At 54.6% G+C, this 12724-nt stretch overlaps 1 protein-coding gene across 1 annotated transcript; it reads right to left on the reverse strand.

Annotated features, from left to right (window-relative positions):
- Positions 1-817: 817 nt before the first annotated feature.
- OVOL1 (ovo like transcriptional repressor 1) lies at positions 818-11928 on the reverse strand. Its single transcript, XM_030568664.1, has 5 exons — positions 11829-11928; positions 3756-3793; positions 2524-2670; positions 1796-1982; positions 818-1113 (listed from the first exon to the last, which is right to left on the reverse strand). Exons 1-5 carry the CDS (start codon positions 11926-11928, stop codon positions 818-820), a joined length of 768 nt encoding a protein of 255 aa, XP_030424524.1.
- Positions 11929-12724: the final 796 nt, after the last annotated feature.

Consider the following 12724-nt stretch of genomic DNA (forward strand, 5'->3'; position numbering starts at 1 on the left):
CAGTTTTTAACGTCATGGATATTTCTCCTAAGTGTGGTTGGGGCCCTGGAGTTGAATGAACTTTGCCCCCTTTCCAGGCAATCTCAGCCCCCACCCCAGCACAGGTCTCCTGTCAGCCACGGAGACTCCCAGAGTGGGGGCAGCTGGGATTTGTAACATAAATGCCTTCCCCAAAGCAGCAGCAGCCCAGGAGCAAACCTCACTTCATGCAGGAACAGCTGGGGATGGGATCGAGGGGGACTGGGAAATCCAGGGCAGAATGGTCTTGATGAGATCAATGGGGGCTGGGGATGGAGCCACCCAGGCTTCTTCCTGAGTGTGTGTGGGGAGGACGGGGGGTATGGACGGGGATGGCACCGAGGTTGCGGGGGGGGGCACATGACTCCTGCTGACCAGCCCCCTCAGAAAAGCACAATAGTAAAAAATCCTGTCTGCCCAGCCTGTGGGCAGAGCCTATGGGGACTGGGCAGTGCTAGCATCTCCCCCAAGGCTTTGGGGAAGAAGCAGTGCAAAGTCAGTGCCCTGTGGATAGCTGGCTGCCCCTCGGGGGTGGGGGGAGCATTGAGGACTTCTCTTCCACAGGGGGTGGGGGCTTTTCGGAGCATTTGCCATGTGCTGCCCACGTCCCAGGCCACTGGTGGGAGGGAGCAGGCGGTGTCCAGTCTCCAGGCAGCAGAGTTCAGTCACTGGTCCTGCCTCAGCGTTGGGTGCCCACCAGGGGCACTGTCTCTCGGGGGCTCAGTGCTGGATAGGGCCCTGCCCAGCCCCCAGGGGGCGCTGTCTCCCAGGCACCGGGTGCCCTGCAGGGGGCGCCGTCTCACAGGTGCGGGCTGCTCTGCAGCAGCGTGGGGAGGGCACTCTGCAGGGAGCTAGCCGTCTTGCGCGAGGCCTTGCGCAGCAGGGGGCTGTCGGGGTGCTGCTCTCGCAGGTGGTGCAAGTGGCCCTCCTGGCTGTCGGCCGTGCAGCCGCACTCCTCGCACACGTAGAGCTTGGCCCGCCGCTCCTTGTAGGCATAGCGCTGCTGAACCCCATGGATCTTCTTCAGGTGCGACTCCAGCGAGCAGCGCTGCGTGAAGGCCTTGTCGCACAGGTGGCACTTGTACGGGCGCACGCCTGCAGCGGAGGGAGGGGGACGACGGGTTAGCACTCCCTGTGCACATTCACCCCTCACGTCTCCCTTCGTGCCCAGGGACCTAGCCCCCCTGACTCCTGCCTGCACAGATCCAGCCCCACAAGAGCCCCCACTGCACAGAAACCCAGTAACCTCCCCCTTGTGTGTGCACACAGACAGACACAGCACCCCCCAATCCCAGCCTCAGGGACCCGTTCATTCTACTAGTGCAGAGAGTGGAGAGGGTTTAAGAAATCCCCCAGAATCCTCCATGTAGGGCTAAGGGGTTGGGGCCTGTAGCCAGGGCTCACCTGTGCAGGTGCTGGGGCAGGGCTGGGGGGGTGTCCCAGCAGTGGCAGGGCTCTCACTTGTGCAGGTGCTGGGGATGGGGGGGGTGTCTCAGCAGGGGCAGGTCTCTCACCTGTGCAGGTGCTGGGGCAGGGCTGGGGGGGGTGTCCCAGCAGGGGCAGGGCTCTCACCTCTGCAGGTGCTGGGGCTGGGGGGGTGTCCCAGCAGGGGCAGGGCTCTCACCTCTGCAGGTGCTGGGGCAGGGCTGGGGGCAGCTCTCACCTGTGTGGGTGCAGGGACAGGGCTGGTGGGGACGTGTCCCAGAAGGAGCAGGGCTCTCACCGGTGCAGGGGTGGGGCTGGCGGGAATGTGTCCCAGCAGGGGCAGGGCTCTCACCTGTGTGAGTGCGGACGTGGCGTTTGAGGTCGAAGGTGTCATTGAAGCCCTTCCCGCAGTAGGGGCACAGGTGCCGCTTGACCTCGCTGTGGCACTTGAGGTGCCGGTTGAGCATGCGCTGGTAGCTGAAGCCCTTCTGGCACACAGGGCAGGAGAACAGCTCGCCCGGCCCCTCGCCCAACGTCACCTGCCAGGGGCGGGGATGGAGCTGTCAGACATGAACCCAAGGAGGAGGGTGCCCAGTGGTGGGGCGCTGTTTCCTCCCCCAGGCTCAGAGACACCCCACCAACACCTGCAGCCCTGGGGAACCGTCCCAAGCACCAGATCCTCCGCTGCTCCAGTCTCCTCCCCAAACCATCCTCCACTTCCCTGGACACTCACAAACAGGGACCCCACCCCTCCCACAAACACCCCCCCCAGTCTCTGCCCCCCAGCACCAGGGGACAGCAGGGGAGCTGGGTGTCAGGATTCAGGGGCATCGGCAAAGCTGTGTGGGCGAGGAGCTCAGGACTGGGATAGCAGGAAGATGGGCATCGGGAATGCCAGCTGCTCATGGTCACACTCAGACCCTCCCTTGTACCCAGCCACAGTGCAATGAGTGAGAAGGGAGTTCTTTGGGCACAGACAGATCCTGAGGTTCCCTTGGGCAACCAGCCTGCACAGCCCAGATAGGCCACATGGGGTCCCTATGCACCCTTAACCTGACTCCCCCAGATCCCAATCCATACCTTCATTTTGGGCCGCAGGAACCCATTGTGCTGCCCAGCTGGGGGCACCCCGCCAGGAAGCTGGGCAGCCGTGTAGCTTGGATCTCGCAGGGTCAGGTCCAGGGGCATCGGATACGATGGGGCTTCAGCCACCGAGGGCTCCAAGTCCTTGCCCAGGTCATAGCCTCCCAGGCAGACTAGGAGAAATCAGAGGGGAGGGTTATGGGGAGGCTTTGCTCCCTAAGATCTGTGTTGGGGGGTACAGGCACTGGAGGGCGGGAATCAGGCCCGTCTCTCCAGGGCCATATGGGAGATGAGCCACCTTGGCTCCACACGGCCCCATGAGCTTGCAAGTCCCCCAGTGGGCCTCACCCATCATCCACCCAACCCACACTGCATGCAACGGGGTGGGGGGGATGCCCCAGCAGTGGGGAGATTCCAGGGGTTTCCCCTTCCCCAGCAGGCTTGCCACCCCACCCTCACCCCCAGTGTTCACTGTCTTCCCTCCCCCCACTAATCAGAATGGAACCAGGTGAAAGAGCCGCAAGGTGGAGTCACCCCCTTGGGGCAGCCATTGACTTGTTCACACTCTCCCCCCCACCACACACACACACCAGAAATGGAGCAGCCACAGACTGGGGAGGAGCGCATCCTGGCAGCCTGGAAAGAGGGGGGAACCAGGCCAGGGCCATGGCAACACAGGAGGAACCCCCCACCCATACCCAGTCCCTACTCCCCGAACCAGCCAGTCCCCCAGCTCTGCTGTAGATCAGAGCCAGCGCCCCCTAGAGGAGAAGGGCTCCTGTATCCCTTTCCCCACCCAGATTGGAGCCAGTGCCCCCAGAGGGGAACCTCCCTGTACCCCATTGCCTAGCGCTGCAGTAAACAAGCTCCTGAAACCGGTTCCCCGAGATGTGATCGGAAAGTCCGGCCCAGCCCAGCTGGTTAATTGAGTGTTTCCACCTGGGTGTCACATGCCACTGGGCCAGCTGGGGAGGCGGGATGGGGGTGGGGGGCAGAACTAGTCCAGCTAGCCAGTCACCCCAGCACTCCCCTCTCAAAGCCCACTGCAGAACAGCCTCAATATGTCTCCCCTGCTCCACAGGTCCGGCCCCCCCACCTGTCCAAGGCTTTTATCCTGCTGCCCATCACCATAACATCCCTGCACCTTCTACAGGAAACCAATAGCAACACACAGGTCCCTAGTGCACTCCATGGAGTCTCTGGCCCTTCTCCCTTTACAGGGTCAGAACCCTCCACGGGGAAAGGGGTGAGCACATTGTGAGTGTCACTGAGAGCAGACAGGCTCCATCAAAGAGCCTAGGCTGGATCCGGCGAGGGATTTCCAGTGGCGATGGGGAAGCATTAATGCTCCTGGCCTAGGACTGGGAAGAGCTCAGCGGGAACACTGGGTGCAGTTCTGGTCACAGGAACAAGGAATCCAAACCAGCCCGGTGCAGAGAAGGGCTCCCAGGCTGATCAGGGGAGAGGAGAACTGATCTTAGGAGAGGAGACTGGGCGAGCTGGGCCTGTTTAGCCTGGCTGGGCAAAGGCTGAGAGGGGATCTGGTTGTGTCTATAAATCTGGGGGCAGGGAGAAGGTCTACTGAAGCTAAAGGACAGTGTTGGCACAAGCACAAATGAGGATAACTTGGGCAGGAATCAATTGAGGCTGGAGATAAGAAGGTTTCTACCCATCAGAGGTGAGATATTCTGGAACAACCTCCCCATAGAAAGAGTGGAGGCAAAATAAATAACACAAGAATGGCCACACTGGGACAGACCAATGGTCCACCTAGCCCCGTATCCTGTCTCTGATAGTGGCTCATTCCAGATGCTTCCGAGGGAATGAACAAAACCGGGCAATTTCGAGTGATCCATCCCATCATCCAATTCCCGTTTCTGGCAGTCGGAGACTAGGGACACCAAGAGCACAGGGCCATTGATGGACCTGGCCTCCAGGAATTTACCTAATTCTTTTCTGAACCCAGTTATACTTTTGGTCTTCACAACATCCCCTGGCAATGCCTTCCGCAGGCTGACTATGCATTGTGTGAAGAAATACTGCCTGTTTTTGTTTTAAACCTGCTGCCTGTTACTTTCATTGGGTGACTCCTGGTCCTTGTGTCATGGGAAGGGGTAAATAATTCATGATTTTATAGACTTCTATCACATCCCCCCTTAGTTATCTCTTTTCTAACTGAACAAACACCATCTTTTTAATCTCTCCACACAGGAAAGTTGCTCTATCCCTCTCATCATTTTCATTGCCCTTCGCTGTACCTTTTTAAATTCCAACATCTCGTTTTTGAGTTGGGGATGAGCGGAATGGCCTGCATGATTCAAGGGGTGGGCATCCCAGGGCTTTCTATAGTGGGATTATGATATTTTCTGCTTTATTATCTCGCCCTTTTCTAATGGGTCCTAACATTCTCTGAGCATTTGACTCCCACTGTCCCTTGAGCAGATGTTTTCAGGGAACTACCCGCAGTGACACCAAGATCTCTTGCCTGAGTGGTAGCAGCTAATTCAGACCCCATCATTTTGTGTGGCTTGTTGGGGATTATGTTTTCCAGTGTGCATTACGTTGCACTTACCAACACTGACAGCCCAACCCAGCTGAGGATGGAGCTAGATGCATGTCTGTGAAGGGGGTGAGTGGCTGCAACAGCAAGACCTAGACACAATGGCACAGGAGGTCCCTTTTACCTGGTGTTGGAGAGGAAGGCTTTGCAGGGTTTCCGAGAGCTGGTTAGACTCTGGGCTAGCCTGGTCTCTGGAGGACCATTGCACGGCTGGGTCCTCTTCCTACACAACGCTTTGTCCCTAGCTTATCTTCACGCTGGGTGATGGGATCTGCACGTCCCCAAGGAGTGCAGCGCTCACCGCAGTTTATAGATCAAATACGGGCTTTGGTGCAGCTGGGGCATTATCCTCTAATTGCTTTGAAAATTAGAGACCAAGGCTTTAAACTGACACAAGGAGTGAGCTGGGAGCCAGTGGAGAGACTCAAGTGCAGACCTGAGCTATGGGGAAGGGAGGCAGCTGCTTTCTGTACTGGTTGGAGCCTGTGCATCGTCTTCACATGCAGCTTCAGTGAATTAATAGATACCAAGGCCAGGAGAGCTCAGTGTGATCATCTTGTCTGACTTCCTACAGTACCCAGGCCACAGGACTTGGGCTTCCCTGCATTAATTCCTGGCTGAATTAAAGCAGATCTGGTGCTGCTATGGGATAGAGAGTGGGATTAGCTGGACCTCTGCCATGGGAAGTTCTGCATTTTCTCAAGTTGTTCGGCAGCGTTTCCCCACCAGCTCGCCACACAACGGCTTGAAATTCTGACCCCTTCCTCTAAAGTTGCTAGAGCCGGGGGCCGTTCCTGGAGACTTTTGCAAGCGGGTCACGTATAAAGCCAGAGCTCTTCTTTCTCTTTTTGTCTGCCACTGAACACTTACATCCTACTATGTATGCCCCTGGGGGCAAGGACTGTACCGGGCTGTACAGCACCAAGCACATCAGGGCCCAAATAGCCATCAGAGGACAGTGAAACGTGTGGCCAGAGATAGAAATGTGGGGCTGACCTTGAAGCGTCACCTTGAGGCAGGACCAAGGAAACCCCAACCATCTCTGACAGGTGTTTGTCCAACCTGGTTTTAAACCGCACCCCGCTCCAAGGACAGGGCTGCTCCAATCTCCCTTGGGAACCTGTTTGCAGGATCAGGGCCTATGGGTGTAAATAGATTCCAAGGCCAGAAGGAACTGCTGGAATCACTTAGTCTGACCTCCTGGGAGGCGTAGGGAAGCCCTAGGATCTGTGTTAAAGCCGGGCTGAACTGGAGCAGATCTTCTAGAAAGCCAGTCAGTCTTCATTTAAAAATGGCCAGTGATGAAGCATCTTTGGTCTGTTGTTCCAATGGTTAATTACCCTCATAGGTACCAATTTGCTCATTTCCTGGCTGAATTTGTCCAGTCTCAATTTCTAGCCACTGGATCTTGTTAGACCATTGCTAGATTGAGGAGACCCCTATCAAATATTTTCTCTCCCTCCCCTGGTAGGTACTTATATACTGGGACCAAGTCATCCCTTAACCTTTGCTGTGTTGAGCTAAGTAGACTGAGCTCTTTGAGTCTCTCACTACAAGGCATGTTTTCCAATTCTGGAATCATACTGGTGGCTCTTCTCTGAGTCCCCTCCAATTTATCAGCATCCTTCTTGCATTGTAGCCACCAGAATGGGACACAGGATTCCAGCAGTGGCCACACCAGTGCCACATACAGAGGTAACAGAACCTCCCTAATCCTACATGCACGTCCCTTGTTTATACAGCCAGGGGTTGCATTAGCCCTTTTGGCCACAGTGTTGAACTGAGAGCTCATGTTCAGCTGATTATCCACCAGGACCTCCCTCTCCCTACCCTTTCTCAGAGTCACTGGTCCCCAGCATAGAGTCCCCTCTCCTGTAAGTATGGCCACAGTCTTGGTTCCTAACTGTATACATTTGTATTTGGATCGGTTGAAATGCATATTGTTTACGGGTGCCAGCTTACAAAGTGATCCAGACTGCACGGTAGCAGTGACTTGTCCTCTTCATTAGTCCCCACTCCCTGCCTCTGTCTGTCAGGCGCAAGCATCGTTAAGGAATGATTTTTTTTTGATGTCCTTGATAAATGTCTAGAAGTACAGCACCAAGACCCCATCCTAGTGGGACCCCACTAGAAACACCTGCTCACTGCTGAGTCCCTGTTTACTGCTACATTTCAGGACCTATCAGTTAATCCATTGTCAATGCATTTCATTGGCCATATTGATCTGGTATCATTCTAGTTTTGTTTTGTTTTTTTACTCACAATATCATGTGACACCCAATCATATCCTAACCAAAATCTACATCTATTACATCACCACTATGGCCTTTATCAACCAAACTTGTAATCCCACCAAAAGAGATATCAAGTTTGTTTGATAGGATCTATTCTCCGTAAACCCAGGCTGATTGGCATTAATTATCTCACCCTCCTTTCATTCTTTATTAATCGCATCCTGCATCAGTCACTCCCTTATCTTGCCCAGGATTGACATCAGGCTGATAGGCCTATAACTGCCTAGGTTCTCCTGTTTACCCTTGCAGAATATTGGCACAATATTCTATCCCTGACTCTGGAAAAGCAGTGATCATAGAATATGAGGGTTGGAAGGGACCTCAGGAGGTCATCTAGTCCAACCACCTGCTCAAAGGAGGGCCAGTCCCCAGACAGATTTTTGCCCCAGATCCCTAAGTGGCCCCCTCAATGATTGAACTCACAACCCTGGGTTTAGCAGGCTAATGCTCAAACCACGGAGCTATCCCTTGATATAAAGTTGCAGTGGGTTACAGCAAGCCAGGCTAGGAGTCAGCTAGAACACCTGGGTCTAATGTGCTGTTTCTACCTTGGGGTTCCTTGCTCTGAGAAAGGAGGAGAGGAGAGGGGTGGGGTGGGATGAGAATCTAGTGCTGCTCACACAGTAATGGCGAGGAGAGGGGATCAGCACCCTCCCTTACTGTGACTTGGAAAGGAGTGGCCAGGGCTTAAAACAAAGGAGAAGGCCAGAAATACAGGCGGCAGACAATACTGCTCCCCCTCAGGAAATTCCCCAGGAACTGATGCTAGGATCCACCTCCCCCACCCCATAGGAGCATGGACCAGGAGTGCCAGGTAAGAGATGGGATGCACTTGGCAACCCAGAGCCTGTGATATTCAGGGGTCTCCATGGCCCTAGGATCACTTGGGGACCCTGGTAGCCATCTGATTGCTCCCACGGACACTGAGAGACAATCCCTGCTCCCAAGAGCTCACAGTGTAAAGAGTCAAAGGGTGGGAGGGAAAACTGAGGCCCGGAGAGGGGCAGATATTTACCCATGGGCAGTGACAGAGCTGGGAATAGAACACAGGTGTCCTTAGTCCCAAGGCCAGATCAGCTGGTCCCACAGGAGATGGGAGCAATTTCACATACAGAGATAGCTTCCAGGAGCAGCACATTCCCCTGCATCTGCTGTGCTAATGGAGTCACTGGGACCCATATTTCTAATACCCCTTCCTTGAGCCTCCCAATCATATCACATCACAGCCTGATTTAGCCATGCCATAATTCACAGAGTGAAAGGTAGGACCAGGATTTAGCCCTCCCTCCACTCCCAGAGCTGGGATAGAACCCAGCTCCCAGCCCCCTCTGCAAGTGTCTAACTTGCACTGGTTGATGTTTAAGCTATTGGCTCCAAGAGGTGGTGCCAATTTGAAGGGAGACCCCAAAGTAGGGCTGAGAGGCTTATCTGATCAGAGGGGGCAGCAAAGCCTGACCCATTAGGGGGGATGAGACAGGGTTAAAGGGAACTGGGGCCAGCCAATCAGTGAGTTAGTTATCTGTCAAGGAAGAAGTGCATAGAGCTGGGACCCCGGACTCCTGGGTTCTATGCCAGCTTTGCTAGAAAGGGTCAATTTCCTTCCCCTCATTAGCTCTCTGTTTTCCCTCTGACATGCAACAAAGATCTCGCACTGGCCCTGAGGACGGGGCTGGGGGGTGTTTAACTGAAATTGGGCCCCTTTGGATTAGTTAATGACCCAGACGGACGCCAGGTTCTGCCAGGAATCAGCAGGTTGGAATCCACAGACAGCTACTCATAGAGCATCCGGGTATTAATTACCAGCTAATTACAGACTCCAGGGCCAGGCACTCCCAGGCAGGGTGCTAATGCACACTCCCTGCGTGCTGCAGGGTGGGTCATGAGCCAGGTACTCCGCGTCCCGTTGATTTCATTGGAGGTCCTTGCTCACCAGCCCTGATTCCCCTCCTACCATCAGATTTACAGGTCCCCTTGCTCTGATCATCTCCAGCAGCCCTCGGGGCCTCTATTGCCCGCTCTGGGAGGGGAGTAGGGTCTAGTGGTTTGAGCCTATTGCCCATCAGGGGACAAAAGACTCCTCTCCCCCCACTGGAGGAGCTGGGGAGACCCCTGTCGAAGGGAGTTCTCCCTACCACCCATCTGGGGAGACACCCAATGCCAAAGAGTGCTCGGGTGGCACCAACAGGGGAAGGATCTGACCTGGACCCAACCAAAAACGAGTGACATCCAAGTTTACAGTCAAGTGCTTAAGGCACCGGACTGGGTTCTAGTCCCAACTCTGAACTGCTGTCAGACCTGTGGCAAATCCCTTAATCTACCCTGTGCCTCAGTCTCCTGTCTGTAAAATGGGGATAACCCCAACAACCATAGATTTAAGGGGACTGTTAGACCCCATTCCCCCTGCACTGAGCTCAGTCACTTGTGTTTGACTAAAACATGGTCCCGAAAGGCATCCAGGCTCCTCCAAGAGATGGAGATGCCTCCCCTTGCCTTGGCCATTTGTTCCAATGTTAATCACCCTCAGGCTTAAACAGCTGGGGCCTCCTTTCTCACTTGAATGTGTCTGGCTTTACCCACCCACTGGGTCTTGCTCTGCCTCTTGCAGCTGGGTTAAATGCTCTTCAATTCACTATTTGCTCTTAGATACTGTCATCAAGTTACCTCTCAACCTTCTTTTAGAGAAGTTAAACCGGATTTCCTTCCAGCGAGAGGCCTGAGCTCACGTTCTCCAACCTCCGAGTTTAAGGTCTTTCTGGATCCTAGACCAGTTGAACAGTTAGAATAGGCTCCATCTAGGATTTCTCTGCTTGCATAAGATTTTTTGTTTGTTTTGGTTTACCAAAACTCCATTCAATCAAACGTTGAGACCATTCAATTAAAAAATGTCAAACTGGTTTCTAAAGCTCCGCTCACTGGAGCATTCAGCCAGCACCCTGCACTCACAGCTCAAAGATATTTCTAAAGCCTCTAGAAAAAAAGTGTTCTCCCAGCACCTATCCAGCCCACCAGTACCTGACTGTCTAGAATCTCCCCACATGCACCTTAAGTGCTATCATCTGTGTTTTACAGATGGGGAAACAGAAGCACAGGGGAGCTAAGTGACTTGCCCAGTGTCACAGGGGGAGTCTAAGGCAGAGGAAGGAATTGAACCCACATCTCCCAAGTCCCATGCTAGTGCCCCAATCACAGCACCAGCCTTGCCCGCTACAAGGTAATAGCTGGCAAAACATCCCTTAGAATTAAAGCTATGGCAGGGATTTCCAGTGGCTTGAGCAGAGTAAACCCAGGAGTCCTGACTTTTAGCCTCATTCCCAGCTCTGTGAAGGAAGTAGGGGCTAGTGGTTGGGGGGGTTGGGGGGGCTGGGAGTCCTGGATCCTGTCCTCTGCTCAAAGAGGGGAGTGAGGTCTAGTGGTTAGATGGAGCCAGGACTCTGGGATACAATTAGTTCTGGTGTTCCTATCCTGACTCGCCAGTTCGCAGCAGGGCCAGGCCCTCCCCCCTCAGAGCTGGGAGCCAGCATCCCCACGCACCTCCCAGCCCCTCAGCTAACACACAGCTAATCCCAAGAGGGAGTTTAAACATTAAAAGCCACTTCCCCAGCATGACCGCTGGAGTTCTGCATAACTGCGCTTCCCCCACTGCCTGAGCACGCCCCCGGCCCCCGGGGCTCCCCAGACAGAATGGCCGGGAAAGAAAGTGAAGAAGCTGGAGGCTGGCCTGGCAAAGATTCCCAGGGGAAGAGCAGTGTTAAAAAAAAATGCTGATTGGAAACCCTCGTGGGTCCCTCTCGGGACCCTGGCTCCAGTCGCTAGACACACACACACAGGCTCTAATCCGCAGATCAGTTAAGGAAATGAGCTGAGTCCAAAGGTCACCCTCCTGGAATCCGACTCCCAGCACCAAGAAACCGCTGCAGACCCTTCAGTGCAGAGAGGGAGCACGGAATCACTGGCCCCCACATTCCAGCCGGCCTGGAGCTGCATGTCAGGGCAGTGTCATTACTTTGTGCGGCGAGCCCCACTCCCTCCATGGCAAGCCACTTCACCTGTTTGCTCAGCGCTGCTGTCCCCCAGCCTCCTGTGCTGAGTTTGGAACAGGTGACTTGCCACTCTGGCAGCAGGCACGATTCGGAAATAGGGACCGTGTGCCACTCACAAGCATTAATGGCAACATTTCGAAGAGCGCTAATCTCCAGCAAGGAAGGCTGGTCTAGCGGTTCGGGCTCTTGCCTAGAACTTCGGAGACTTGAGTTAAAGTCTCTCTCTGCCGCAGGACCCCCCCACTGGCAAGTCACTTAGCCTCTGTGTGACTCAGTTTCCCTTTCTGAGCAATAGGAATGATTGCCCTGTTCTGTCTCCCTTGTGTGGTGTGAGGTGCTCCGATAGCAGGTGTTGGGGGGTGATAAGTATCTGCACAGATCTAGCACCCTTCTTTCAGTCAGACTCACCTGGTACATAGATCTCTCCTCTCTCTTCATCAGGCAATTCACTCCAGTTCCTCTTGCCCACAGATACACAGGATTTTTTCACTAAGAAAGCCCGAGGCATCTCTGAGCTCAGTTAAATTGCCTGGGATTCTTAAATAGGTCAATAAATAAATACAAGCCTTCCCCCTCTTAGCATAAAAACGGGAAAACTTTCTCCCAACTCGGGAAGGGGCCTTTTCCTCTCAAATAAAATAAAAACAAAACAAGAAATCAGCAGCAAGAGGGATTTCCAGGGAGCATGTGACGTTGCAAGGAGAGCAGCGAACAAAGTTTCCTCCACGTTCTAGGGATGGAACGTTGCAACAAGCCAGGCCCGCAGCGTTCTGGGGATGGACCGTTGGGTCCCGGTCGGGTTCACCCAGCGCTGTTCCTTCGCGCTCAGGCTGCGCTCTAGTCAGTTTCAGGTTCTCAGCAGGTACAGCCGCGGAAGTGGCGGGGTGGGGGGAGCAACCGGGGCGGGCTACGGAGCAGGCAGGCTCCCGGGCTTCTCCGGTAGCTGCTTCCCTGCCCTGAGAGCCAGGACTTTTGCGGGCTCCGATCCGGAGGGCCAGACCGGATCGGGGAGGGAAAAGAACTGTACCTGCGCTGAGCTCATTAGCGAGTTTGTTTTTGAAGGAGGGGGTGGGGATGGCGCATGCGTTTGGAAATAACGGTGTCACCCACCTGTGCGCTACCTGCCCAACCGGTTCCCTGCCAGGAGGAGATTGTGTGACACCCACAGCTGGGGGCGGCCCCCCCCCTTTGTTTTCTTGATGCTTCAGCGTTTCCGAAGAGGGAGCCGCTTGGGGCGGGGGGTTGAACACACACTCCAAACAGCTGGATCTTGATGTCATTGAGTTTAACCCCAGGAAAGGTAT

The sequence above is a fragment of the Gopherus evgoodei genome, chromosome 7, assembly GCF_007399415.2.
Source record: "Gopherus evgoodei ecotype Sinaloan lineage chromosome 7, rGopEvg1_v1.p, whole genome shotgun sequence".
Lineage (NCBI taxonomy): Eukaryota > Metazoa > Chordata > Testudines > Testudinidae > Gopherus > Gopherus evgoodei.